The 25,587-nt window shown below is 40.6% G+C and overlaps 1 protein-coding gene across 1 annotated transcript in view; it reads right to left on the bottom strand.

The window, feature by feature from the left end:
* Positions 1-25,587, bottom strand: part of prkcaa (protein kinase C, alpha, a) — a 423,303-nt gene that overhangs the window by 46,406 nt on the left and 351,310 nt on the right. Inside the window, 3 exon segments of the mRNA XM_062032863.1 lie at positions 3,683-3,823; positions 15,783-15,890; positions 20,524-20,604. Coding sequence (XP_061888847.1) covers positions 3,683-3,823; positions 15,783-15,890; positions 20,524-20,604 — 330 coding nt within the window.

Raw genomic sequence — 25,587 nt, 5'->3', positions numbered from 1 at the left:
CATTAAAAACTAATTGGCTAAAATCTGTGCACAGACCAAATTTAATTGGATTGACATGTTCCAATTAGCGTTAATGATCATTCGAAGGTCCGTGAATAAAACTGTTTTACCGCCCTTTGAGTTTTTTCACCCTATGAGCTGCATACAGGTCAGCCATTCACAGGACCAGCAGCCGCCATGGAAGGAGGACTCAGCGTAAAACCAAAATGGTATTTTACACAAAAAATGCAGAATTTGTGTGCCAGTTCTTCTGTACAGATACGAGGATGACAGCCCGCCACTCCAGATTCCCTTCCGGCCGCTGAGAGGGTCAAGATCAAGGTCATCAAACGCAAGTGGACGGAGCCCAGGTGGACTGGTCCCTTCAAGGTCGTGGAACGGACGTCTCACGCCCTTCGACTAGCTGGAAAAGGGGACACCTGGTACCACCTCTCCCTCTACACTCCTGCTGAAGAACCTGACAGATTACCAGCGGATGTCATTGCTGACATCGCCACTACATCTGCCCCACTCGACCCCCAGCAGCGCCTTTTGAGCCTGAGGCAGCTGAAGAAGAACGGGAGCAGAAAACGACTCATTTTTAGTGTCATAGAAGAGCGAGGCTTTAATTACACACACATAATCCTACAGCCCAGAAGACGACGCTGAGAGAGAGATTTTCTACCTATATTACTCTTTTTAACTTCTATATTGTATATCCTTATTTGAGACCAGCCTTTATACTCGAAGTTATCCAATTTCTCTTGCTTGTTTTCAGCATAACTATCTGTGTCGTTATATTAAGTGAAATGTTTGATGTTTATCCCCGTTTCGTTACCTGAATTACTCTGATTTTGATAGACGAAAAGCAGGATGTCACACCCAGTAGTGTTCCCTGACGGACTGGTGCTTGGGCGTGTTCTACTGTCTTTGTGTCTCAGTTCATCCTTCCTGACGACAGTGACTGACAAGTGTCTAAGAACAAACAGCGGACTTTAAATAGACTGGGTCAAAGGGGATAGCAAGACTTATTTTTTGACCTATGCAGTGTGATTAATTACGGGGGACACAATAGCTATTACCGTGGTAATAACCTCTATATTTGTTACGACTCAACCCTGAACCATTGGTGTCGGATGCAGACAACATACTATGGTAAGTGGTGCCCATCGTCCCTTTTATGTTGTTTTGGGGGTTGACCTGACTGATACAGACTCTAATTATTAAAATTAATGTCCTTGAGAGGGCGTTAACTACCTCTACACCCTCTGTAGCACCTAAAGTACCACCCCACCTTGGTGGTGTTTCAAAGGCTCTCACATCTGTGCGTGCTAATGACATCACCACCGAAGGCCTGGTAACTTTGACCTTAGGAGCGGGTACAGGTAAACCTGTGGCTCAGGTGGATGCCAAAACCTGGGTGACTGTGTTGCTTGTTCCGCTGGACGTCCTTTTCCCCACACTTACCCCGCTCCTTTTAAGTTGACTGACATAAATGGCTCAAACTGTCTTATTTCCTTGTTCTCTGAACCCACGCCGCCAGGGTGCGATTTGTTGGCTAGTGTGTACCCTCCTGTTGACAATTCCACCCGACTTCTTCCATTTGTGGCCCAAAAGCTGAATTACACGTGTTTTCAATTCAAAGGACCCTCTTCGTCCCCCAACAAATTGGGTGACATTAACCCTTCCTGGTGCACCACACTGATAGATGGCTCAAGGATAGGCCCTTGGGCACGAGCTGACTTATTCTGGTATTGTGGGGAGCACAGATTGTACATTAGAATCCCAACGCTATCCGTAGGGCTTTGTGCTATGGTTAGACTGGTGACCCCACTCACCCTAGTGGGTACCAAATTAACTCCCCTTGTAACTCCTGTCTCAGCGGCCTCTCTAACTTCTTGCCGACGCCGCCATGTTTTATCTCGGAGGAGTGTAAAGGGCTCCTTTGATCTGATGAGAAACCCTGATGGTGTTTACTTTGATGCAATTGGACAACCAAGAGGGGTCCCCTCACAACACAAATTGTGGTGTGAATCCTGTGCAGGTTTCGAGAACCTTCCTATCATTGGTGCTATTTTCCCTGTGACTGCTACTAAAAATGTAGAACGCATTAACTATGTTTTTTATAATCTGTTGAGACTGACCAACCTGACTCGTGACGCCGTTGAGGGACTTGCTGAACAACTTGCCCCGACCTCCCTCATGGCCATCCAGAACCGCATAGCCCTTGAGCGCATCCTAGCCAAGGAAGAAGGTGTGTGTGTGCGCAATGTTTGGTGACCAATGCTGTACCTTCATTCCTAACAATGCTGCCCCCGTTGGCTCGGTCCAGAGCGCCTTAGAAGGCCTCAGAGCCTAAGAACTTACTGAAGTTTCCGGTGTCTCTGACCCCTTTAAAGATTGGCTTCATAACACCTTTGGCAGGTGGTCTGACCTAATTAAGTCGGCCCTGGTCTCCATTGGAGTTTTCTTGGCCGTCATAACCTCCTGCGGATGCTTTATTGCCCCTTGTGCTAGGTCTCTATGCACCCGCATCATTGTTAGAGCTGTCAAAGGTCAACCCCACCCTGGTTCTGGGCTTGCTATGTCACTGAAGGGGGTCAAGCATAGTGGTGACTTTCAGGGACCGTTAGTTTCCTTCCCTGACAATGACGACATTGACGTTGACTCCCTCCTTCTCTCTCCCATGTAACTATGGTTTGATTGTTTATCGATAGCTTGCTCGAAAACCAAAACAGCACCTACTTTAATGTAGGGCGTGCTTTAGAGGTGTTGCTCTCGTAGGAGAGATCTTTTGGATAAGATCTGAAGGGGGATTGTGGATAATGCATATGTTTAAGAGCTATTTCTTTATTCATAATCATGTTTGAATCAGCTCATATTTTTTTCCTTAATTTTACTCTGTATACTAGTTTCTCTTTGTCTTCAGATTGCCTGGTTAGACAGGGTCGTAAACCATCAGGAATGTGAACACAACCCCCAAGTCTCTCTTCTTATCAGTGTTGAGGGGGGGGGGGAATGGGGGCTTTCTTTGTGTGAAAAGAGTTGCTTTTGGCCGGTGGAATGCCAGATCAACTTGGGCTGCGCATTTGTATGTGTTGTTCGAGGCTGGTCTCATTATTGCCAAAGCTTTGACAATAAAATTACAAAATACCTATTCTGTGCTTGGTGGTACGTTTGAGTTCAGTTGATATGTCATTAAGAAACTTGGGACTGACCAGCGTTTTACATCCCACTTGGAGGAACATCTGGTCAAACGCAACAGTACTTATGGACTAAGTACATCGTATCAAAAGATGATTCTTAGTTTTTATTCTAATTAGGGTCCAATAAGCCCAAATAGCAAAGAAAAATTAAAAAAAGCATGTAAACAAACAGCTTGGGCCTTTAGAGGTTAAGTTTGACGATTTAGTCAGAAACAAGTAGTTTTAGTCACCCCCAACTTCTTCTACAAACGCTAATGGCTTGACTAATCATGTTATTATTCAGCGACCTGCAACCTCGCATCCTATATCTTGAATGTTACGCTAGGTTAAGCCAGACAACAAAGAAGAGATCCTGGATAACTTCAAAGTTGTAGTACAGGTCAGATTGTAAGAACCTACAACCAGTTTGCCAGAATCCAGGACCCACTCTTCCACTGGATGCCATATTTAGTTTTCGGTTTACTGTTTCAAAAGTATATGTAGAAGACTAGGCTTACCAGTTTCGGCTTGAAGGGTGGCTGTATCTCCTTGTTCTCAAGGCGTTCCCAGTCAATACGTCTGAAGAAAGCGTGCTCTTTGACGTCCCGCTCCCCTTCAGCGCCGCAGCCCAGTCGCTTGGACGGATGCTTGGTCATCAGCTGCTCGTCGTACAGAATGGACAGAGTGGGGACAGGGTTAAAACAACTGGTCCACATGTGGCAATGTCATTTTATTCAATTGTTCTCTAGTGGAGGAGTTCAAGTACTTCGGAGTCTTGTTCACGAGTGAGAGAAGAGTGGATCGTGAGATCGACAGGCGGATCGGTGCGGCGTCTTCAGTAATGCGGACGCTGTATCGATCCGTTGTGGCGAAGAAGGAGCTGAGCCGGAAGGCAAAGCTCTCAATTTACCGGTCGATCTACGTTCCCATCCTCACCTATGGTCATGAGCTTTGGGTTATGACCGAAAGGACAAGATCACGGGTACAAGCGGCCGAAATGAGTTTCCTGCGCCAGGTGGCGGGGCTCTCCCTTAGAGATAGGGTGAGAAGCTCTGCCATCCGGGGTAAGCTCAAAGTAAAGCTGCTGCTCCTCCACATGGAGAGGAGCCAGATGAGGTGGTTCGGGCATCTGGTCAGGATGCCACCCGAACGCCTCCCTAGGGAGGTGTTTAGGGCACGTCCGACCGGTAGGAGGCCACGGGGAAGACCCAGGACACGTTGGGAAGACTATGTCTCCCGGCTGGCCTGGGAACGCCTCGGGATCCCCCGGGAGGAGCTGGACGAAGTGGCTGGGGAGAGGGAAGTCTGATGCCCCCGCGACCCGACCTCGGATAAGCGGAAGAAGATGGATGGATGGATGGATGGATGGATGTTCTCTAGTGGAGTGTTTGGGATATTTCCACCTCAAGTACAATGGAATGCATAGGGAATAATTTTTGGGCACAATTAGTCCACCTTGTTGCTATGGTAGCGCCCGAGTTCTGATGGTGAGAGGAGGTGCGAGGTACAGAATGGAGAGAGGGCAGATGTGTGTGTATTCTTGCTCACACACACTTACATTAACCTTCACTTTTGATGGATTAAAGCCAAAACAGCTACGCTTGGGAGGCGTGATGGACAAAAACAAGTGACCAGTGGGACCATCTTCAGAGATACCAGTCCTTTAACGAACTGGTATTGCTAATATTTGTACTTACTCCATTTGTAGAATAAATTGTTAAAACTTAAATTCTAGTCTCCTTTTATATTGAGGCAGTCGATAGCACACAAGAATCTGAGAGGACTCGGCCCTTAAAAAGGGAAATCCCAAACAGGAGTAAAATGCTTTTCATGTTCTAGTCCCTCTCCAGTGGTCTGGTGTGTTCCGTAATGCGATTCCACTGCTTTTCTAGCTCAAAATATGACAACAAAACAGATGGGCATATAAATTTGTGATAAAAAAATGTTTTTTTCTGCCCTCCCTTTTTGCCTTAAGAGAAGTGCTGCCACTTCCAATCACTCTACACACTGACATTTTGTACCAAAGTAAACTGAGACTAAAAAGTAGCCGTAGGAAGATGAGCAATAACAAAATCTGCTCCTTGTTAAATGATGAAGCTGCCCGCTGGCACATAAAATAAATAAAGCACTGCAAATAAAACAACCTGACTTGGAAAGCACTTGGACTTTAAGATAAGATCCCACACTGGTAAATTCAAAATTATTATTCTACTTGATTTTTTTTTTCCTGATATTGTTTTGAAACTTTACCACATTGGGTTCTAGGTGTGTGTGCAATAATCAAAACGTGTTTTTGCATTAAAAAAATAAAAACACGTTTTGATTATTGCACACACACCTAGACCCCAATGTGGTAAAGTTTCACAACAATATCAACAAAAAAATAAATAAATAAATAAAATAAATGGCCCTATGCAATACGAAGGTCCTCCCACCTCCAAAAACATGCACCTGGGGATAGGTTGATTGGCAACACTAAATTAGCCCTAGTGTGTGAATGTGAGTGTGAATGTTGTCTGTCTATCTGTGTTGGCCCTGTGATGAGGGGGCGACTTGTCCAGGGTATGCCCTGCCTTCCGCCCGAATGCAGCTGAGATAGGCTCCAGCACCCCCCGCGACCCCAAAAGGGACAAGCGGTAGAAAAAATGGATGTATGTTTTTGCATAAAAAGTTTGAATAGTCTGTTACTCTTAAATTGCCTATATTTGTTGGAGTGTATTCTATACATAGACATAGTGTCCATAGACACCCTCACATGCAACACACTCACCTAGAAACATGTGACCGTGTGGGTGTTGAGACAACAACTTATTTGGAACCACAATAAATGTGATGTTCCTTTTTAAGGGCTTGGTATTGTTTTGAAGAAACCAAACAAAGAACTGCGTGATTAATTAACAATGTAAGCTATGTCCTAATTCATTTTCCTACGCAGATTTTGGTGATTACAATTCTTATATGGAGTTCATGCCGTGTGTACCAATGTCAGTGTTTGACATACAGTCGTGGTCATAAGTGTACATACACTTGTGAAGGACATAATGTCATGGCTGTCTTGAGTTTCAAATCATTTCTACAACTCTTATTTTTTTGTGATAGAGTGATTGGAGCACATAGTTGTTGGTCACAAAAAAAAAATCATGAAGTTTGGTTCTTTTATGAATTTATTATGAGTTTACTGAAAATGTGAGCAAATCTGCTGGGTCAAAAGTATACATACAGCAATGTTAATATTTGCTTACATGTCCCTTGGCAAGTGTCACTGCAATAAGGCACTTTTGGTAGCCATCCACAAGCTTCTGGTTGAACTTTTGACCTCTCCTCTTGACAAAATTGGTGCAGTTCAGCTAAATGTGTTGGTTTTCTGACATGGACTTGTTTCTTCAGCATTGTCCACACGTTTAAGTCAGGACTTTGGGAAGGCCATTCTAAAACCTTCATTCTAGCCTGATTTAGCCATTCCTTTACCACTTTTCGTGTGTTTGGGATCATTGTCCTGTTGGAACACCCAACTGCGCCCAAGACCCAACCTCCGGGCTTTTAGGTCGTTCTGAAGAATTTGGAGGTAATCCTCCTTTTTTATTGTCCCATTTACTCTCTGTAAAGCACCAGTTCCATTGGCAGCAAAACAGGCCCAGAGCATAATACTACCACCACCATGCTTGACGGTAGGGATGGTGTTCCTGGGATTAAAGGCCTCACCTTTTCGCCTCCAAACATATTGCTGGGTACTGTGGCCAAATAGCTCAATTTTTGTTTCATCTGACATCACATTGACAAAGATAAGACCTTCTGGAGGAAAGTTCTGTGGTCAGATGAAACAAAAATGTTGCTGTTTGGGTGTTCCAACAGGACTATGACCCCAAACACATGTCAAAAGTGGTAAAGGAATGGCTAAATCAGGCTAGAATGAAGATTTTAGAATGGCCTTCCCAAAGTCCTGACTTAAACGTGTGGACAATGCTGAAGAAACAAGTCCATGTCAGAAAACCAACAAATTTAGCTGAACTGCACCAATTTTGTCAAGAGGAGTGGTCAAAAGTTCAAGCAGAAGCTTGTGGATGGCTAACAAAAGCGCCTTAATGCAGTGAAACTTGCCAAGGGACATGTAAGCAAATATTAACATTGCTGTATGTATACTTTTGACCCAGCAGATTTGCTCACATTTTCAGTAGACTCATAATAAATTCATAAAAGAAGCAAACTTCATGACTGTTTTTTTGTGACCAACAAGTATGTGCTCCAATCACTCTATCACAACAAAATAAGAGTTGTAGAAATGATTGGAAACTCAAGACAGCCATGACATTATGTTCTTTACAAGTGTATGTAAACTTTTGACCACGACTGTATATTTGCAGTGTTTGAACCCAAAATAGCAATGATCATGGTAAGCAATAATAATGTCCACATTCAACAAAACATTTATTTAACAATATGTTTATAATTGTCATATTAATTTGCAGGGGTGCACAACTGCAACGTATCAATTTGTGAAATAACTATTTTTAATGGGGATGACATTAAAGGGGACCTCTGGAGAAGTGTGTCTTTTCTGATTTATAAATGTTGTTACAGTGTTGGGTAATTGTTTTAAACAATGCCAAAGTGTCAAATCATAAGGTTCACGCATTTTGGCGTGACGTTGCATGTGCAAAACCCAAAACCAGTGAAGGGGCCCGAGCCCGAGCTCATCTAAGATGGACTGATGCAAAGTGGAAAAGTGTTCTGTGGTCTGACGAGTCCACATTTCAAATTGTTTTTGGAAACTGTGGACGTCGTGTCCTCCGGACCAAAGAGGAAAAGAACCATCCGGATTGTTATAGGTGCAAAGTTGAAAAGCCAGCATGTGTGATGGTATGGGGGTGTATTAGTGCCCAAGACATGGGTAACTTACACATCTGTGAAGGCGCCATTAATGCTGAAAGGTACATACAGGTTTTGGAGCAACATATGTTGCCATCCAAGCAACGTTACCATGGACGCCCCTGCTTATTTCAGCAAGACAATGCCAAGCCATGTGTTACAACAGCATGGCTTCATAGTAAAAGAGTGCGGGTACTAGACTGGCCTGCCTGTAGTCCAGACCTGGACTACAGGCAGGCCTAAAATACCACAACGGAGACCCCCGGACTGTTGAACAACTTAAGCTGTACATCAAGCAAGATGGGAAATAATTCCACCTGAAAAGTTTCAAAAATTGGTCTCCTCAGTTCCTAAAGTGTTGTTAAAAGGAAAGGCCATGTAACACAGTGGTAAATATGCCCCTGTGCCAACTTTTTTGCAATGTGTTGCTGCCATTAAATTCTAAGTTATTATTTGCAAAAAAAAAAAAAGTTTCTCAGTTCGAACATTAAATATCTTGTCTTTGCAGTCTATTCAATTCTGTTTTTATTCACGAATTACACAACGTGCCAACTTCACTGGTTTTGGGTTTTGTACTTTCGGATGCCTCTGTTCGCGGGGTTTTGCAGTCTGGCTTCGTTGTGACATCGGAACGAGGTGGACATACTTATTTAGACATTAAGATGAGCTCCTCCCCCTCTCCTTCAGGCTATGAAGGAAAAAGGGTAGGACTTAATATTATTTTCATCTATTCTTGGCATGTGCATTATAACACAGACGTGACAGTGACATAAAAGCGGCGAAAAGCAGTTTTTTTAATGCAGAGTTTGAATCAATCAGAGTGTGCAGGTGTACCTATTGTTGTGACCGGGTGAATCTATATGTTTATGAATTTGTTTTTCGACCGTGCTTTGAGATATACATTCAAATCTAGACTGATCATCATAGGTCCCTTTTTAATATTTAAACTGCAATGTCTGTGCAGAAGTGTGTGCACTACTGACTATCACAAAACCAATAATGACAACAGTGTCAATTAAAAATGAACATTATTATCTTCATAAAGATAAAGCTATAAGTTGCAATCTGCCAATAGGGAAACAACAGCAGCAAAGTATTACGAGTGAAAAGGCCCAATTTAAAGGTTAAACTTCTAAAAAGGATGTCAGCATTTTTTCATTGAGTTATTTCTAAATATAGAAACTGTGAGCTGCGGCACACGTTCAACGAGTTCAAGTCATTTGGGCTTTTTGTGCGTGAAAAAGGCAGCGACAGAACTTCCTGCTGCAAATATCACACCATGAAAAGTCTTCCAGCTGCTTTGCTTCAAACTTGATTGCTTGAATTACTTTGCACATTGCAGGATTCTCTCGGGAACATTTGCACCATTCTATCTTTAAAACTGTATGTGTGCTGAATAATAAGTCGTCCTTTAAATAACATTTGATGCCAATGTATCAGATGTTTCGGGAGCTAGTTTGTTTTAGGGATTTTGCTCATTAGAAAATTGTCATTTTGTTTTGCAGTTCAATATAAAGTGGTAACACATACTGTACAGAAGTAACTATACACTGTATATACTGTACATATGTATACATAGATAGATATACCGGCCCCGAGACACATTTTTTTCTCAAAATTGGGCCCCCAAGAGTCAAAATAATTGCCCAGGCCTGCTGTACAGTATAGTGGTTTCGAAGTTACAGTGTGCACAGGCTACAATAATCAGGTTAAGGTTTAAACAACAATACCTGTATTTTTTAAATCAAACGCGTAAAATAGTTCCTATTCAAGTAAAGTGCAAGCAGAGTCAGCAAAAATCATCTATCACAGACCTGGGCAAATTAAGGCCCGGGGGCCACATGCGGCCCGTTACGTTTTTCAATCCGGCCCGCCGGACATTCCCCAAAAATTTTTTTTAGATCTTCAAGATGGAAAGTGTAGCTGCCATTAGGGTGTGCAGTGATGTTTTCTAATGACCGTAAGTCTTCAACTATACAAAGTATTTCAATGGTTGGAATCTGAGCTTTTGCATGATATCATACTTGCCAACCCTCCCGTTTTTAGCGGGAGAATCCCGGTATTCAGCGCCTCTCCCGGCAGAAATTTTCTCCCGACAAACTCCCGGTATTCAGCCGGAGCTGGAAGCCACGCCCCCTCCAGCTCAATGCGGACCTGAGAGGGGACAGCCTGTTCTCACGTCTGCTTTCCCACAATATAAACAGCTTGCCTGCCCAATGACGTCATAACATCTACGGCTTTTAGAGAGTAGAGTGCACAACTGCGCACACAACAAGGAGACGAAGCAGAAGAATGAGGAAGTTACAGACATGGCGACGCCGTCGACGAGCAAGATGAAGAAATACGCTTGCAAGTTCCAAAACGAATGGAAACAAGAATTTCAGTTCATCCAGGACAGTTCGAAGGGGGAGGGGTATGTAATTATGTTGCCTGTACATTTTGTTGAACAGACTTCTCCATTGAACACGGTGGCCGAGTCATGAACGGAGGAGAAGTTAAACAGGACAATACTGCCATCTACTGGATAGCCCCCGAACACTGAAATTCAAGTATTTATTTTATTTATATGTATAATAAAATAAATATATATACATATATATATATATATAGCTAGAATTAACTGAAAGTCAAGTATGTCATATATATATATATATATATATATATATACATATATATATATATATATATATATATATATGAAATACTTGTATAATAAAATAAATATATATACATATATATATATATAGCTAGAATTCACTGAAAGTCAAGTATTTCATATATATATATATATATATATATATATATATATATATATATATATATATATATATGAAATACTTGACTTTCAGTGAATTCTAGCTATATATATATATATATATATATTTATTTTACTATACATATAAATAAAATAAATATATATATATATATATATATATATATATATGAAATACTTGACTTTCAGTGTTGGTGAATTCTAGCTGTAAATATACTCCCCTATTAACTACGCCCTTAACCACGCCCCCGCCCCAGCCCGACCCCCCACACCCCCACCTCCCGGTATCGGAGGTCTCAAGGTTGGCAAGTATGCATGATATACTAGTTACTATGATCATCTAATTAGTTACTATGGTCATCTAATTAGTTACTATGATCATCTAATTAGTTACTATGGTAATCTAATTAGTTACTATGGTAATCTAATTATATACGATGGTCATCTAATTAGTTACTATGGTCATCTAATTAATTACTATGGTAATCTAATTATATACGATGGTCATCTAATTAGTTATTATGGTCATCTAATTAGTTACTATGGTCATCTAATTAGTTACGATGGTCTTCTAATTAGATACTATGGTCATCTAATTAGTTACTAGGGTCATCTAATTAGTTACTATGGTAATATAATTAGTTACTATGGTAATCTAATTAGTTACTATGGTCGTCTAATTAGTTACTATGGTAATCTAAATCCCAGCAGCTCAGACGAGGCACCAAGCAGGGTGGGTGGGAAGTGTTTCCACGTAGTTTCTCAAGAGCGGCCAGCTTGAAATGCGGTAGGAGATTTTTACAACAAAGTTCTAAAGCTTAGTGATACATAAGATATGTCAGATTGGTGTGTGTTTTTTTTTTTTACCCTTCACGTTCATATTTCGCTGTTTGTTGCATTTTTTTGTGTTTCGCTTGATTGTAAAATATGTCAATGGAGAGGGGGTGTGACGCTCATATGTTGTCAATATTCAGTGTTTTATCCTTCATAGTTAATATTGTAGATCCCACATTCTTTATTTTTATGTAAAATTCTGGGTGTCTCATTCAGTAAAAAAAATTAAATTCCATTCCGTTTTTTAAGGCTGTCTATCATAAAGTTTTTAGCAGTCAAACACATTTTTTTTCTATAAATTTGGTCCCCAAGTCAAAATACAAACCCCGTTTCCATATGAGTTGGGAAATTGTGTTAGGTGTAAATATAAACGGAATACAATGATTTGCAAATCCTTTTCAACCCATATTCAGTTGAATGCACTACAAAGACAACATATTTAAAGTTCAAGCTCATAAACTTTATTTTTTTTTTGCAAATAATAATTAACTTAGAATTTCATGGCTGCAACACGTGCCAAAGTAGTTGGGAAAGGGCATGTTCACCACTGTGTTACATGGCCTTTCCTTTTAACAACACTCAGTAAACGTTTGGGAACTGAGGAGACACATTTTTTAAGCTTCTCAGGTGGAATTCTTTCCCATTCTTGCTTGATGTACAGCTTAAGTTGTTCAACAGTCCGGGGGTCTCCGTTGTGGTATTTTAGGCTTCATAATGCGCCACACATTTTCAATGGGAGACAGGTCTGGACTACAGGCAGGCCAGTCTAGTACCCACACTCTTTTACTATGAAGCCACGTTGATGTAACACGTGGCTTGGCATTGTCTTGCTGAAATAAGCAGGGGCGTCCATGGTAACGTTGCTTGGATGGCAACATATGTTGCTCCAAAACCTGTATGTACCTTTCAGCATTAATGGCGCCTTCACAGATGTGTAAGTTACCCATGCCTTGGGCACTAATACACCCCCATACCATCACACATGCTGGCTTTTCAACTTTGCGCCTATAACAATCCGGATGGTTCTTTTCCTCTTTGGTCCAGAGGACACAACGTCCACAGTTTCCAAAAACAATTTGAAATGTGGACTCGTCAGACCACAGAACACTTTTCCACTTTGTATCAGTCCATCTTAGATGAGCTCAGGCCCAGCGAAGCCGACGGCGTTTCTGGGTGTTGTTGATAAACGGTTTTCGCCTTGCATAGGAGAGTTTTAACTTGCACTTACAGATGTAGCGACCAACTGTAGTTACTGACAGTGGGTTTTTGAGCCCATGTGGTGATATCCTTTACACACTGATGTCGCTTGTTGATGCAGTACAGCCTGAGGGATCGAAGGTCACGGGCTTAGCTGCTTACGTGCAGTGATTTCTCCAGATTCTCTGAACCCTTTGATGATATTACGGACCGTAGATGGTGAAATCCCTAAATTCCTTGCAATAGCTGGTTGAGAAAGGTTTTTCTTAAACTGTTCAACAATTTGCTCACGCATTTGTTGACAAAGTGGTGACCCTCGCCCCATCCTTGTTTGTGAATGACTGAGCATTTCAATGGAATCTACTTTTATACCCAATCATGGCACCCACCTGTTCCCAATCTGCCTGTTCACCTGTGGGATGTTCCAAATAAGTGTTTGATGAGCATTCCTCAACTTTATCAGTATTTATTGCCACCTTTCCCAACTTCTTTGTCACGTGTTGCTGGCATCAAATTCTAAAGTTAATGATTATTTGCAAAAAAAAAAAATGTTTATCAGTTTGAACATCAAATATGTTGTCTTTGTAGCATATTCAACTGAATATGGGTTGAAAATGATTTGCAAATCATTGTATTCCGTTTATATTTACATCTAACACAATTTCCCAACTCATTTAACTATTTAAAAAGGTGATGTATTGCGCAACATTCAGGATATGTCTCACATTGATTGCTGGGTACAATTTGAAGTACAACATAATTATAAACAAAAAATACACACAAACGCTGTAAAGAAAAAAAAGGGCTCACTCATTACACGGCTGTGAAATAAATAATTGTTCCCTTCTTCCTGCTTCACTGACTCAATTTAGTTTGTGGTCTGGTGAACATTATTGCACTAATCATGTCATTACAACAATACTGAATGCTTCTTTGGTGACTTTTACATAGAGAAATATTGTTTCCAAAATATGACAGTGGTGCTAACCTGCCCAACCAGATATTGAATATTCCTAATGACTAGAAACGGTTTGAAAACATGAAATGATGGACTTTTGAAATAAAGTTATACATTTTTAGACTTTTCCTTACGAGCTGCCTGTTTTGTGCATGCAAAAATGTCCTTCGCTTTGTGGCCTGTGTGGGAAAGTGGTAGACTTCTGTACGGTACTAAAAAAATCAGATTACAAAAACACGTATCGTTACACAGTGCATCCTGAAAGTATTCACAGCCATTCACTTTTCCACAATTTGTTACGTTACAGCCTTATTCCAAAATGGAATACACACAAAAATCCATAATGACAATGTGATTTTTTTGTGTGTGCAAATGTATTAAAAAAAACATTTATATAAGTATTTACAGCTTGTGCTCAATACTTTATTGATGCACCTTTGGCAGCAATCACAGCCTCAAGTCTTTTTGAATACGATGCCACAAGCTTGGCACACCTATCTTTGGGCTGTTTCACCCATTCCTCTTTGCAGCACCTTTCAAGCTCCATCAGGTTGGATGGGGATTCATCCAGGATGTCTCTGTACATTGCTGCATTCATATTTCCCTCCATCCTGACTAGTATCCCAGTTCCTGTCACTGAAAAACACCCCCACACCATGATGCCGCCATCACCTTGCTTCACTGTAGGGATGGTCTTGGCCTGGTTTCATCCAAACATGATGCCTGGCAGACCAGAGAATTTAGTTTCTTGTGGTCTGAGAGTCTTTCAGGTGTATTTTGTCAAACATTTACTAAGAAATGGTTTCTCTCTGGCCACTCTACCATACAGGCCTGATTGGTGGATTTCTGCAGAGATAGTTGTCTTTCTGGAAGGTTCTCGTCTCTCCACAAAGGAATGCTGTAGTTCTGACAGAGTGACCATCGGGTTCTTGGTCACCTCCCTGATTAGAGTAAGATGAATGCAGCAATGTACAGAGACATCCTGGATGAAAACCAACGCTTCCCATCCAACCTGATGGAGCTTGAGAGGTGCTGCAAAGAGGAATGGGCGTAACTACCCAAAGATGGGTGTGCCAAGCTTGTGGCATCGTATTTAAAAAGACTTGAGGCTGTGATTACTGCCAAAAGTACATCACCAAAGTATTGTGCTAAGGCTGTAAATACTTATGTATATATGTACATTTTTTAAATCTTTTTACTTTTTTAAACAAATGTGCAAAATGTAAAAAAAAACCTGGAAAGAACCTTTCACATTGTCATTATGGGGTATTGTGTGTAGAATTTTGAGTACAAAAATGACTTTATTCCATTTTGGAATAAGGCTATAACATAACAAAATGTGAATACTTCTCGGATGCACCGTATATATTTGGGGTTGAAAAAGATGGACAAACTGCACCTTTAAAGAACAGCTCTACTTTTTATTCTCACACAGCCAGAATAAAAAGTATGTTTCTGTTGGATCTAAGATGTGATGAACGGAGAACGAGCAGAAGTGGCTTCCTGGTACATGAGTATGTATTATGTTGGCTTCAGTGAAGAGCACAACAAACTCCACTTAAATTGCCTATTTGCATGATTTTCAGCCTTTTTTTGGGGGGGTGGGGGGAAGAACAACAGACTAGAGTGTGTTGTTAAACACACACACTGAATGTGCGTGTCAAAGAGTGAATTTGTGAATTATATTTATATAGCGCTTTTCTCTAGTGACTCAAAGCGCTTTTACATAGTGAAACCCAATATCTAAGTTACATTTAAACCAGTGTGGGTGGCACTGGGAGCAGGTGGGTAAAGTGTCTTGCCCCAAGGACACAACGGGAGTGACTAGGACGGCGGAAGCGGGGATCGAACCTGGAACCCTCAAGTTGCTGGCACGGGCACTCCACCAACCGAGCTGCCTCATAACGTTTTATGTACAGCAGTTGGTTGACCACGCACATTTTGTGAAAACAGAAAGATATATAACTGAAAAATGGAATCTTTCTCTTACCCCTTTGCAAATGGAAACAGCCTCTTTGGACAGGGCCTTCGGGTAGGACACGTTGTGCTCCATAATGGACTGGAACAACTCGTCTTCATCCTCGCCATCAAATGGAGGCTGAGGACAGAAGACAGCGATGTCGGTGAGATTTTGAGCGTCATCCATTATCACACCCTCAGACCACAAATAGCTTTTTGTTACGTGACAAAGGGATCAAGCAGGGCACCGTATGAGTTAGGGGCATTTTACATATTTTTTTTCCAGATGTGAAAATACAGTGCCAGTCAAAACATTTGGACACACACTATTCCATGTTACTAAATGAGAAGGTGGGTCCCACTGTTGTCTGATAATATTATTAGTGTGAATTATGGTCACATTTTACTGAGTCTGTTTACAATAGAGTAGGGACGGGCATAATGGCAGAAAAGTTCCATGTGTGTGTGTGTGTGTGTGTTCTTCTATTACTACCCTTCTTGAGACATCAACAAGGAAAAGTACCTTCCATATAAGGACCGGTGAACAAGTTAGGACCAAAATGATGGTCCTAATAAGGACAACCATTGCATCTAATAGAGAATGTCTCATTTGCACCCCTGCTGGTGAAACCTATCACAATTAGGGTGGTCCCAAAAAGGAGGGATTTTTCAAATTGACTGTGTGTGTCGGTTTTAAAAAGTGCTCCCCCTCTGGTCAACATATGAAATAACAAGTCTGTGTAATGAACATTTACAAAATATTTCTGTGTAAATAAGTAATTTCACGAAAAATATATCTGCGGCTTATAGTCCGGTGCGGCTAACATATGGAAATATGCTTTAAAATGTAATATCGGAAATTATCGGTATCGTTTTATTTTAATTATCGGTATTGTTTTTTATTCATTCTATTAAATTTTTTTTATTTTTTATTAAATCAACATAAAAAACACAAGATACACTTACAATTAGTGCACCAACCCAAAAAACCTCCCTCCCCCATTTACACTCATTCACACAAAAGGGTTGTTTCTTTCTGTTATTAATATTCTGGTTCCTACATTATATATCAATATATATCAATACAGTCTGCAAGGGATACAGTCCGTAAGCACACATGATTGTGCGTGATGCTGGTCCACTAATAGTACTAATCTTTAACAGTTAATTTTACTCATTTTCATTAATTACTAGTTTCTATGTAACTGTTTTTATATTGTTTTACTTTCTTTTTTATTCAAGAAAATGTTTTTAATTTATTTATCTTATTTAAAAAAAAAAAAAAGGACCTTATCTTCACCATAACCGGTTGTCCAAATTAGGCATAATAATGTGTTAGTTCCACGACTGTATATATCGGTATCGGTTGATATCGGTATCGGTTGATATCAGTATCGGTAATTAAAGAGTTGGACAATATCGGAATATTGGATATCGGCAAAAAGCCATTATCGGACATCCCTTAGGAATTATATTATTATCTTCTATAATTAGTCTGGTAAATACGGTAACTGCGACGAGTTTGGCACCCATGCTATTGTACTGCTTGGATTACGGCAGGGGTGTCCAAACTTTTTCCACTGAGGGCCGCACACTGAAAAATCAAAGCAAGCGGGGGGCCATTTTGATATTTTTTTATTTTAAAAACCAATACAATGTATGTATAAAAAATATACATTAAGGCCTCCATTCAGGCTTGATCCCGGGGACCCCAAAGGGGTTTGGTCCAAAAAATATTTAAAATGTGTCATTATTCAGTATTATTATCTCTAGATCAACATTAGGTCTATCTGTCAATATAACGTTTTAAAAAGATTTAAGTCGTATGCTCTTTTTGTCGAAGAAAACCCTGTTGTTTTATGGAAAAAAACACAAAATATGCAATATTTTCACCCAATAAAATTTTTAAGAGGAATATTTCAGATTATATAATAATTGGAGCCTTAAAGGCCTACTGAAAGCCACTACTACCGACCACGCAGTCTGATAGTTTATATATCAATGATGAAATCTTAACATTGCAACACATGCCATTACGGCCGGGTTACTTATAAAGTGCAATTTTAAAATTCCCGCCACACTTCCGGTTAAAAAACTCCTTTGGATATGATTTATGCGCAATCCACGGAAGTGGTTGGACCCCGTCGAACCCGATACAGAAACCTCTTGTTTTCTTCGACAAAATTCCACAGTATTCTGGACATCTGTGTTGGTGAATCTTTTGCAATTTGTTTAATGAACAATGGAGGCTGCAAAGAAGAACGTTGTAGGTGGGATCGATCGGTGAATTAGCGGCTAAGTACAATACTTACAGCAACACAACAAGGACTACTTACTACGCCTAGCCGATGCTTGCCGCCAAACCCACGGATGAAGTCCTTCGTCGCGCCGTCGATCGCTGGAATGCAGGTGAGCACGGCTGTTGATGGGAAGATGAGGGCTGGCTGGCGTAGGTGGAGCGCTAATGTTTTTATCATAGTTCTGTGAGGTTTCAGGCACAACACCGGTTGCTAAGTTGCTAAATTAGCCTTAGCGTCGTTAGCAACAACATTGTTAAGCCTTACCAGGCTAAGAATTTTTAACCGTGTAGTTACATGTACATGGTTTAATAGTATTGTTGATCTTCTGTCTATCCTTCCAGTCAGGGATTTATTTATTTTGTTTCTATCTTCATTTGAGAACGATGCTATCACGTTAGCTCAGTAGCTAAGTGTGTCACAGATGTATTGTCGTGGAGATAAAAGTCACTTTAAATGTCCATTTCGCGTGCTCGACTCTCATTTTCAAGAGGATATAGTATCCGAGGTGGTTTAAAATACAAATCCGTGATCCACAATAGAAAAAGGCGAGTGTGGAATCCAATGAGCCAGCTTGTACCTAAGTTACGGTCAGAGCGAAAAAAGATACGTCCATCACTGCCTCTCTAATCCTTCACTGTAACGTTCCTCATCTACGAATCTTTCATCCTCGCTCAAATTAATGGGGTAATCGTCGCTTTCTCGGTCCGAATCTCTCTCGCTCCATTGTAAACAAAGGAAAATTGTGAGGAATACTAGCTCCTGTGACGTCACGCTACTTCCGGTACAGGCAAGGCTTTTTTTATCAGCGAGCGAAAGTTGCGAACTTTATCGTCGATTTTCTCTACTAAATCCTTTCAGCAAAAATATGGCAATATCGCGAAATGATCAAGTATGACACATAGAATGGATCTGCTATTCCCGTTTAAATAAAAAAAAAAAATTTCAGTAGGCCTTTAAAAAGGTCAATAACTCATAACACCATCGATTTTAATTCATTATTATTTTTTGAGCAATGACACTTAAAAACAAATCACACAAAAATTATTGGGGAACCAAAAGGGTCCTACTCATTAAAGTGTTAAAAAATAAATTATACATTTTTTTTACTGTTTACTTTTAACACAATAATCTCGAGATCAACTTCAGATCTATCCGTCAGTTATACGTTGTATTGTTGTTCATGTTTTTTGTTCGTTTTAGGCCCTTCTTTAAAAAAAAAAAAGCTAATTTTTTTATATGGCAAACACAAAATATGCAACATTTTCCCCAAAAAATATCTCACAGTGCAATATTTAATGTGACGTAATTGGAGCCTTGGATAGGTCAATAATTCATAATAACATTGATTTTGATTCATTATTATTTTTTAAAGAAAGAAACAGCCTGCATGGCAGCTTTGTGTTATTAGAGTAAACATTGCAACATTTTCTTGTTACATTTCACCTGTTTGCTCTTTCATACCACTTTTTATGTTTTTAATTGTATTTTAAAATGGGCCGTGGGGCCATTAAAAAAATGACCTGCGGGCCGCACTTTGGACATCCCTGGATTACGGTAAGTGGGTAAATGCTTAAAAGTTAAAGTACCAATGATAGTCACACACACACTAGGTGTGGTGAAATTTGTCCTCTGCATTTGACCCATGCCCTTGTTTTCCCCCTGGGAGGTGAGGGGAGCAGTGGGCAGCAGCGGTGCCGCGCCTGGGAATCATTTTTGGTGATTCAACCCCCAGTTCCAACCCTTGATGCTGAGTGCCAAGCAGGGAGGTAATGGCTCCCATTTTTATAGTCTTTGGTATGACTCGGCCGGGGTTTGAACTCACAACCTACCCATCTCAGGGCGGACTCTCTAACCACAAGGCCACTGAGTAGGTCGCCAGGCCACTGAGTAGGTCAAAAGAAGAAAGAAAGAAGGTTTCTGTTGTCTGCTACACGACTTAGTACAAGAGTTGTGTTGTTAGCATAATAAAGAGTTGAGATATTGTTACATGTTGCCGGTTTGTTTAAACAAGAAACTCACATAACATTGTTGGGTTTTTTAAAGTATATTATTTGTTATTTACGTGTTCATTCTTCGTTAAAAAGACATATCTTATGAAACTAGTCTATGTAGCATTAAAAGGTGATTATATGATAGAAAATAAGGGATAGAAGTGCATTTTGCAGTCAAATGTACAACATTCTGCAAAAAAGTCCTTGCAGTGAAAGCAAGTGGATGACCCAGCTTTTTTCCTCTCTTGCTGGGTGGCTATCATCAGTAACTCTAATGTGGGTGTTGTGACAGGGCGGAAAATGAATTATTTGTCATTTACACTCCAGTAGGCCTGCTAGAGATAGGCTGTCTGCGTCATGACTCATGACCTCTTTACCTGGTTTCCCACATAGGAGCGTCTCAGGGAACAACTCATGTTCATTGGATGCTACAAATGTTAGTGTATCCGTGGAAGTATTTGTGTGCATGCATGCAACTCACCTGTCCGGCTAACATTTCATATAGCAGTACTCCATACGCCCACCAGTCTACAGAACGCCCATATGGCTGGTAAGCAATGATCTGTGGAACAAGGAGGAGAAATGTGAATAAAAGAACTTTACATCCGAATAGTCATAAACTATAGTACATGTTCATTTAAAGGCATGAAGTTATGATGAATGTTGTCTTTTATGACTTAGTTTTAGTTTAGTCTTTATTTGAAGGGAAAATGCACCGAAACATTAAACTCAAAGACAGATATGTTCTGTACCAGATTATAGCTAAATAGCTCATTTCCATCTGCAGTCCCAGGCTACCTAAATTAATGGGATACAAAAATCATGCAATAAAATTATGACAATAAAATCATACTTTAGCATGTAATCAAATTAAGAATGCCCTTTCATGGACACATCTATGCAATACAACCACACCTCATTTACATCATCACACACAGGCAATACATGCTCTTGTTCACATCTGTCATCATTTGTAAAAAAAACCATGATTTTAACAGACACACCTCACAATTTACAACAAAAATGCTCCCATGGATGAATATAATACACATTAAGTTGATGTGTCAAACATAATGCCCACCTTATTGACCGTGTGAGCAGCTTTGATTGCTCCAAAGCCACTTTTTTAACTTCAATTGTGAATGAAGAGTAATCTGTTAGACTTTTCAAGTTTGTTGTGAGGTCGTTCCATTCCTTTATGGCTTTATATGAAAAGGCTGATTGTGCAAAAGAGGTTTTACATCTGGGTACGCTACAGTGCCCCCTGGTGGAGGCTCGTGTGTTTCTAGTTGTCACAGCAGATGTAAACTGGACAAAGTGCTTAAGTGGCGCGGGTGCAGTGTTATTTAGGATTCGATGGGCCATTTGTATTGATGCTAATCTTTGAATGTTAGCTAAATTTAACAATCTATATTTTTTTACAACTTATAATTTGTTGTTATAAGGTTGAATACTTTTGTTAAACCAGGGGTCGGCAACCCAAAATGTTGAAAGAGCCATATTGAAATTGAAATTAAATGGTAAATGGGTTATACTTGTATCGTGCTTTTCTACCTTCAAGGTACTCAAAGTGCTTTGACACTATTTCCACATTCACCCATTCACACACACATTCACACACTGATGGCGGGGGCTGCCATGCAAGGCCCTAACCACGACCCATCAGGAGCAAGGGTGAAGTGTCTTGCTCAAGGACACAACGGACGTGACGAGGTTGGTAGAAGGTGGGGATTGAACCAGGAACCCTCAGGTTGCTGGCACGGCCACTCTCGCAACCACGCCACGCCGTCCCCAAAAAGCCTTATATACCGTAAGTGTTATAATGAAGGCAACACATGATGTAAGTGTCTATATTAGCTATATTAGCCTACTATCAAAGGCTGACACAAATCTTCGTTGACAGAAATGTTGTATTTAAAATTTTTATTCTACACATTTTTGCAACATTGTAAATCATTAGTAAAACGGAGGCTTCTCACAGGATGAGATAACTTGTGGAAATGACCGTCTTAGAATGGCCAAAGGTATAGATGTGTGTGTCCAAGTTAGAGGAAGATGTCTTCTTCTTATGGATTTATTACAATCTTTACAAGCTGGGTAACGTTTGCTGTGGTCTGGAACAACATGGCACACAAACAACTATGAGAAATGCAGCCAATATTACATACAGATCATGTGTCATGAGACATGCAAATATAAATGAAATACACAGAGGACATAAGTGAAGGGAATTAAATGAGCTCAATTATACCTACAAACGAGGCATAATGATGCAATATGTACATACAGCTAGCCTAAATAGCATGTTAGCATCAATCAGCTTGCAGTCATGGATTGACCAAATATGCCTGATAAGCACTCCAGCAAATCAATAAAATCAACAAAGCTCACTTTTGTGCATTCACGCACAGCATAAAACGTTTGGTGGACAAAATGAGAGAAAAGTGGCATAAAACACGTCTTTCTGTGGCAGCAGTGTTCAAGTTCGATTTTTTTCTCCATCTTTTTCCATTTTCACACGGCCCGTTGGTCCCTTTAACCCGGCCCGCCAAATAACAAAACAGAATTGAGCAAAGATCTGTTTTGACCAAAAATAGGTGATCATCAACACCGCTTCCACTAAAAGAGAACGTAAGTGTTAAGCCTTTAATACAATTTGTGTGTTTCTTTGATGATATGATATTGTTGAAAATAGATGTGTTATGAGAGGGACGCAAATGGATGGATGGTTAAAATAGCTCTCGTTTGAGGAGCCTACTCTTAGTTCCAACAGATATGATATGCTTTGAAATGCATCATGTGATCACCCGGCCCATTCATCCATCCATCCATCCATCTTCTTCCGCTTATCCGAGGTCGGGTCGCGGGGGCAGCAGCCTAAGCAGTGAAGCCCAGACTTCCCTCTCCCCAGCCACTTCGTCCAGCTCTTCCCGGGGGATCCCGAGGCGTTCCCAGGCCAGCCGGGAGACATAGTCTTCCCAACGTGTCCTGGGTCTTCCCCGTGGCCTCCTACCGGCCGGACGTGCCCTAAACACCTCCCTAGGGAGGCGTTCGGGTGGCATCCTGACCAGATGCCCGAACCACCTCATCTGGCTCCTCTCGATCGCCCGGCCCGTCCGTCAAATTTCAAAAGCCAATGTGGCCCCTGAGCCAAAAGGTTTGCCCACACCTGCTCTAGGTACTGCATGACTAAGCTGCTGAGGTTAAACACCTACTCAGTGGCCTTGTGGTTAGAGTGGAGTGTCCGCCCTGAGATTGGTAAGTCGTGAGTTTAAACCCCGGCCGAGTCATACCAAATACTATAAAAATGGGACCCATTACCTCCCTGCTTTGCACTCAGCATCAAGAGTTGGAATTGGGGGTTAAATCACCAAAATGATTACCGGGCGCGGCCACCGCTGCTGCCCACTGCTCCCCTCACCTCCCAGGGGGTGGAACAAGGAGATGGGTCAAGTGCAGAGGACAAATTTCACCACACCTAGTATCATTGGTACTTTAACTTAACTTAAACAATAAAACCATTTAGACACACTAAGAACACTACTCTTAAAAGACACATTTATCTATGAACAATAATTTCAAAATGTAATTATTAATCTGTAATAAACATACAAAATCACATTGGGACAGAAGAAAACAAAATGCAATATCTTGATGCTCTTAAATGAAAGGCATCAATAACAATATGGTCTCCACTTTTAGCTATGATAACTCATTAAAAGAGTGGTCTCAAACTCAATTTAACTCTGTAAAAGTATTCACTTCTTACTTATGGTTCAACCATGTGACTAATCAGAATCATAATCAGCTTTATTGTCATTACGCAGGGTAACGAGATTGAGGCCATTCCATACAATGCGATAAAACAAATGAATATGTACATGAATATCTACATGAAACAGGGTGGTTGGTGGAATGGGTAATTGCACCGAAGAGAAGGCAGTTATGAGGGTCAATGGGGAAGTCTGTTCAGGGTGGTTATGGCCCTGGGGAAGAAGCTGTTCTTTAGCCTGTTCGTCTTGGTTTTAATGCACCTGTAGCGCTTCCCAGAGGGCAGCAGGTGGAACAGGTCAGAGCCAGGGTGGGTGCTGTCCTTGATGATGGCACTGGCTCTGTTGAGGCAGCGGGAGGTGTAGATGTCCATCAGAGAATGTGTTAATTACTTCTACCAGCAGATATATGACTCACATCTTTGGTGATTATGGACGTAAAATTGAATGTAAAAATTGTACATCTTCACTGTTGAATTCCCTAAGAGATGCTTAGAGACACTTCTGCTTGCTCTTTGTGTTGCCCGATGTGTGCTTGTTGTGCTGTAGTTTACATTTCTGTTGACTGTTAATGTATTTAGGGCCAAATTGACTAAGATCTAAATACCACACGCTAAACAGCGTGTGCAAAAAATAAAATAGCAGGTACTACAAGTAGGCGTGTTTCCTGTAATTTATTAACACTGCCCGTACATTTGAAAAGTGGTGCAGACCGCCTTATTTAAATGAGGATTTTGCGTGCATAAGGGACTTTTACCACGTACACACATGATCATTTTCTGCACATTCGTGTTATCATACAAAACCCAAAACCAGTGAAGTTGGCACGTTGTGTAAATGGTAAATAAAAACAGAATACAATGATTTGCAAATCCATTTCAACCTATATTCAATTGAATAGACTGCAAAGACAAGATACTTAACGTTTTTTTTGCAAATATTAGTTCAATTGGAATTGGATGCAACATGTTTCAACAAAGCTGGCACGAGTGGCAAAAAAGACTGAGAAAGTTGAGGAATGCTCATCAAACACTTATTTGGAACATGCCACAGGTGAACAGGCTAATTGGGAACAGGTGGGTGCCATGATTGGGTATAAAAGTAGATTCCATGAAATGCTCAGTCATTCACAAACAAGGATGGGGCGAGGGTCACCACTTTGTCAACAAATGCATGAGCAAATTGTCCAACAGTGTAAGAACAACATTTCTCAATGAGCTATTGCAAGGAATTTCATCATCTATGGTTCGGTCCGATCTGGAGAAATCACTGCACGTAAGCGGCAAGGCCGAAAACCAACATTGAATGCCCGTGACCTTCGATCCCTCTGCATCAAAAAACGACATCAGTGTGTAAAGGATATCCCCACATGGGCTCAGGAACACTTCAGAAAACCACTGTCAGTAACTACAGTTGGTCGCTACATCAAAAAAAAAAAAACGTTTCTCAGTTCGAACATGAAATATCTTGTCTTTGCAGTCTATTCAATTGAATATAAGTTGAAAAGGATTTGCAAATCATTGTATTCTGTTTTTATTTACCATTTACACAACGTGCCAACTTCCCTGGTTTTGGGGTTTTGTACTCCTCCACATGTGCATTTGTGCGCCTGGAATAACTGAAAGGCAACACAATGCACAATGAAAGACGTCTTCTCATGTTGGAGATATATTAAACTAATACATCCCCTAAATAAAAAAACAAACATAAAAAAAAAATCGGTAACAGACACCAGATGGCATCAAATGAATTCATTTTAATCAGCCCCTTAAAGG

This window comes from Entelurus aequoreus, linkage group LG22, assembly GCF_033978785.1.
Source record: "Entelurus aequoreus isolate RoL-2023_Sb linkage group LG22, RoL_Eaeq_v1.1, whole genome shotgun sequence".
Lineage (NCBI taxonomy): Eukaryota > Metazoa > Chordata > Actinopteri > Syngnathiformes > Syngnathidae > Entelurus > Entelurus aequoreus.
This window is presented reverse-complemented; position numbering and strand designations above follow the sequence as displayed.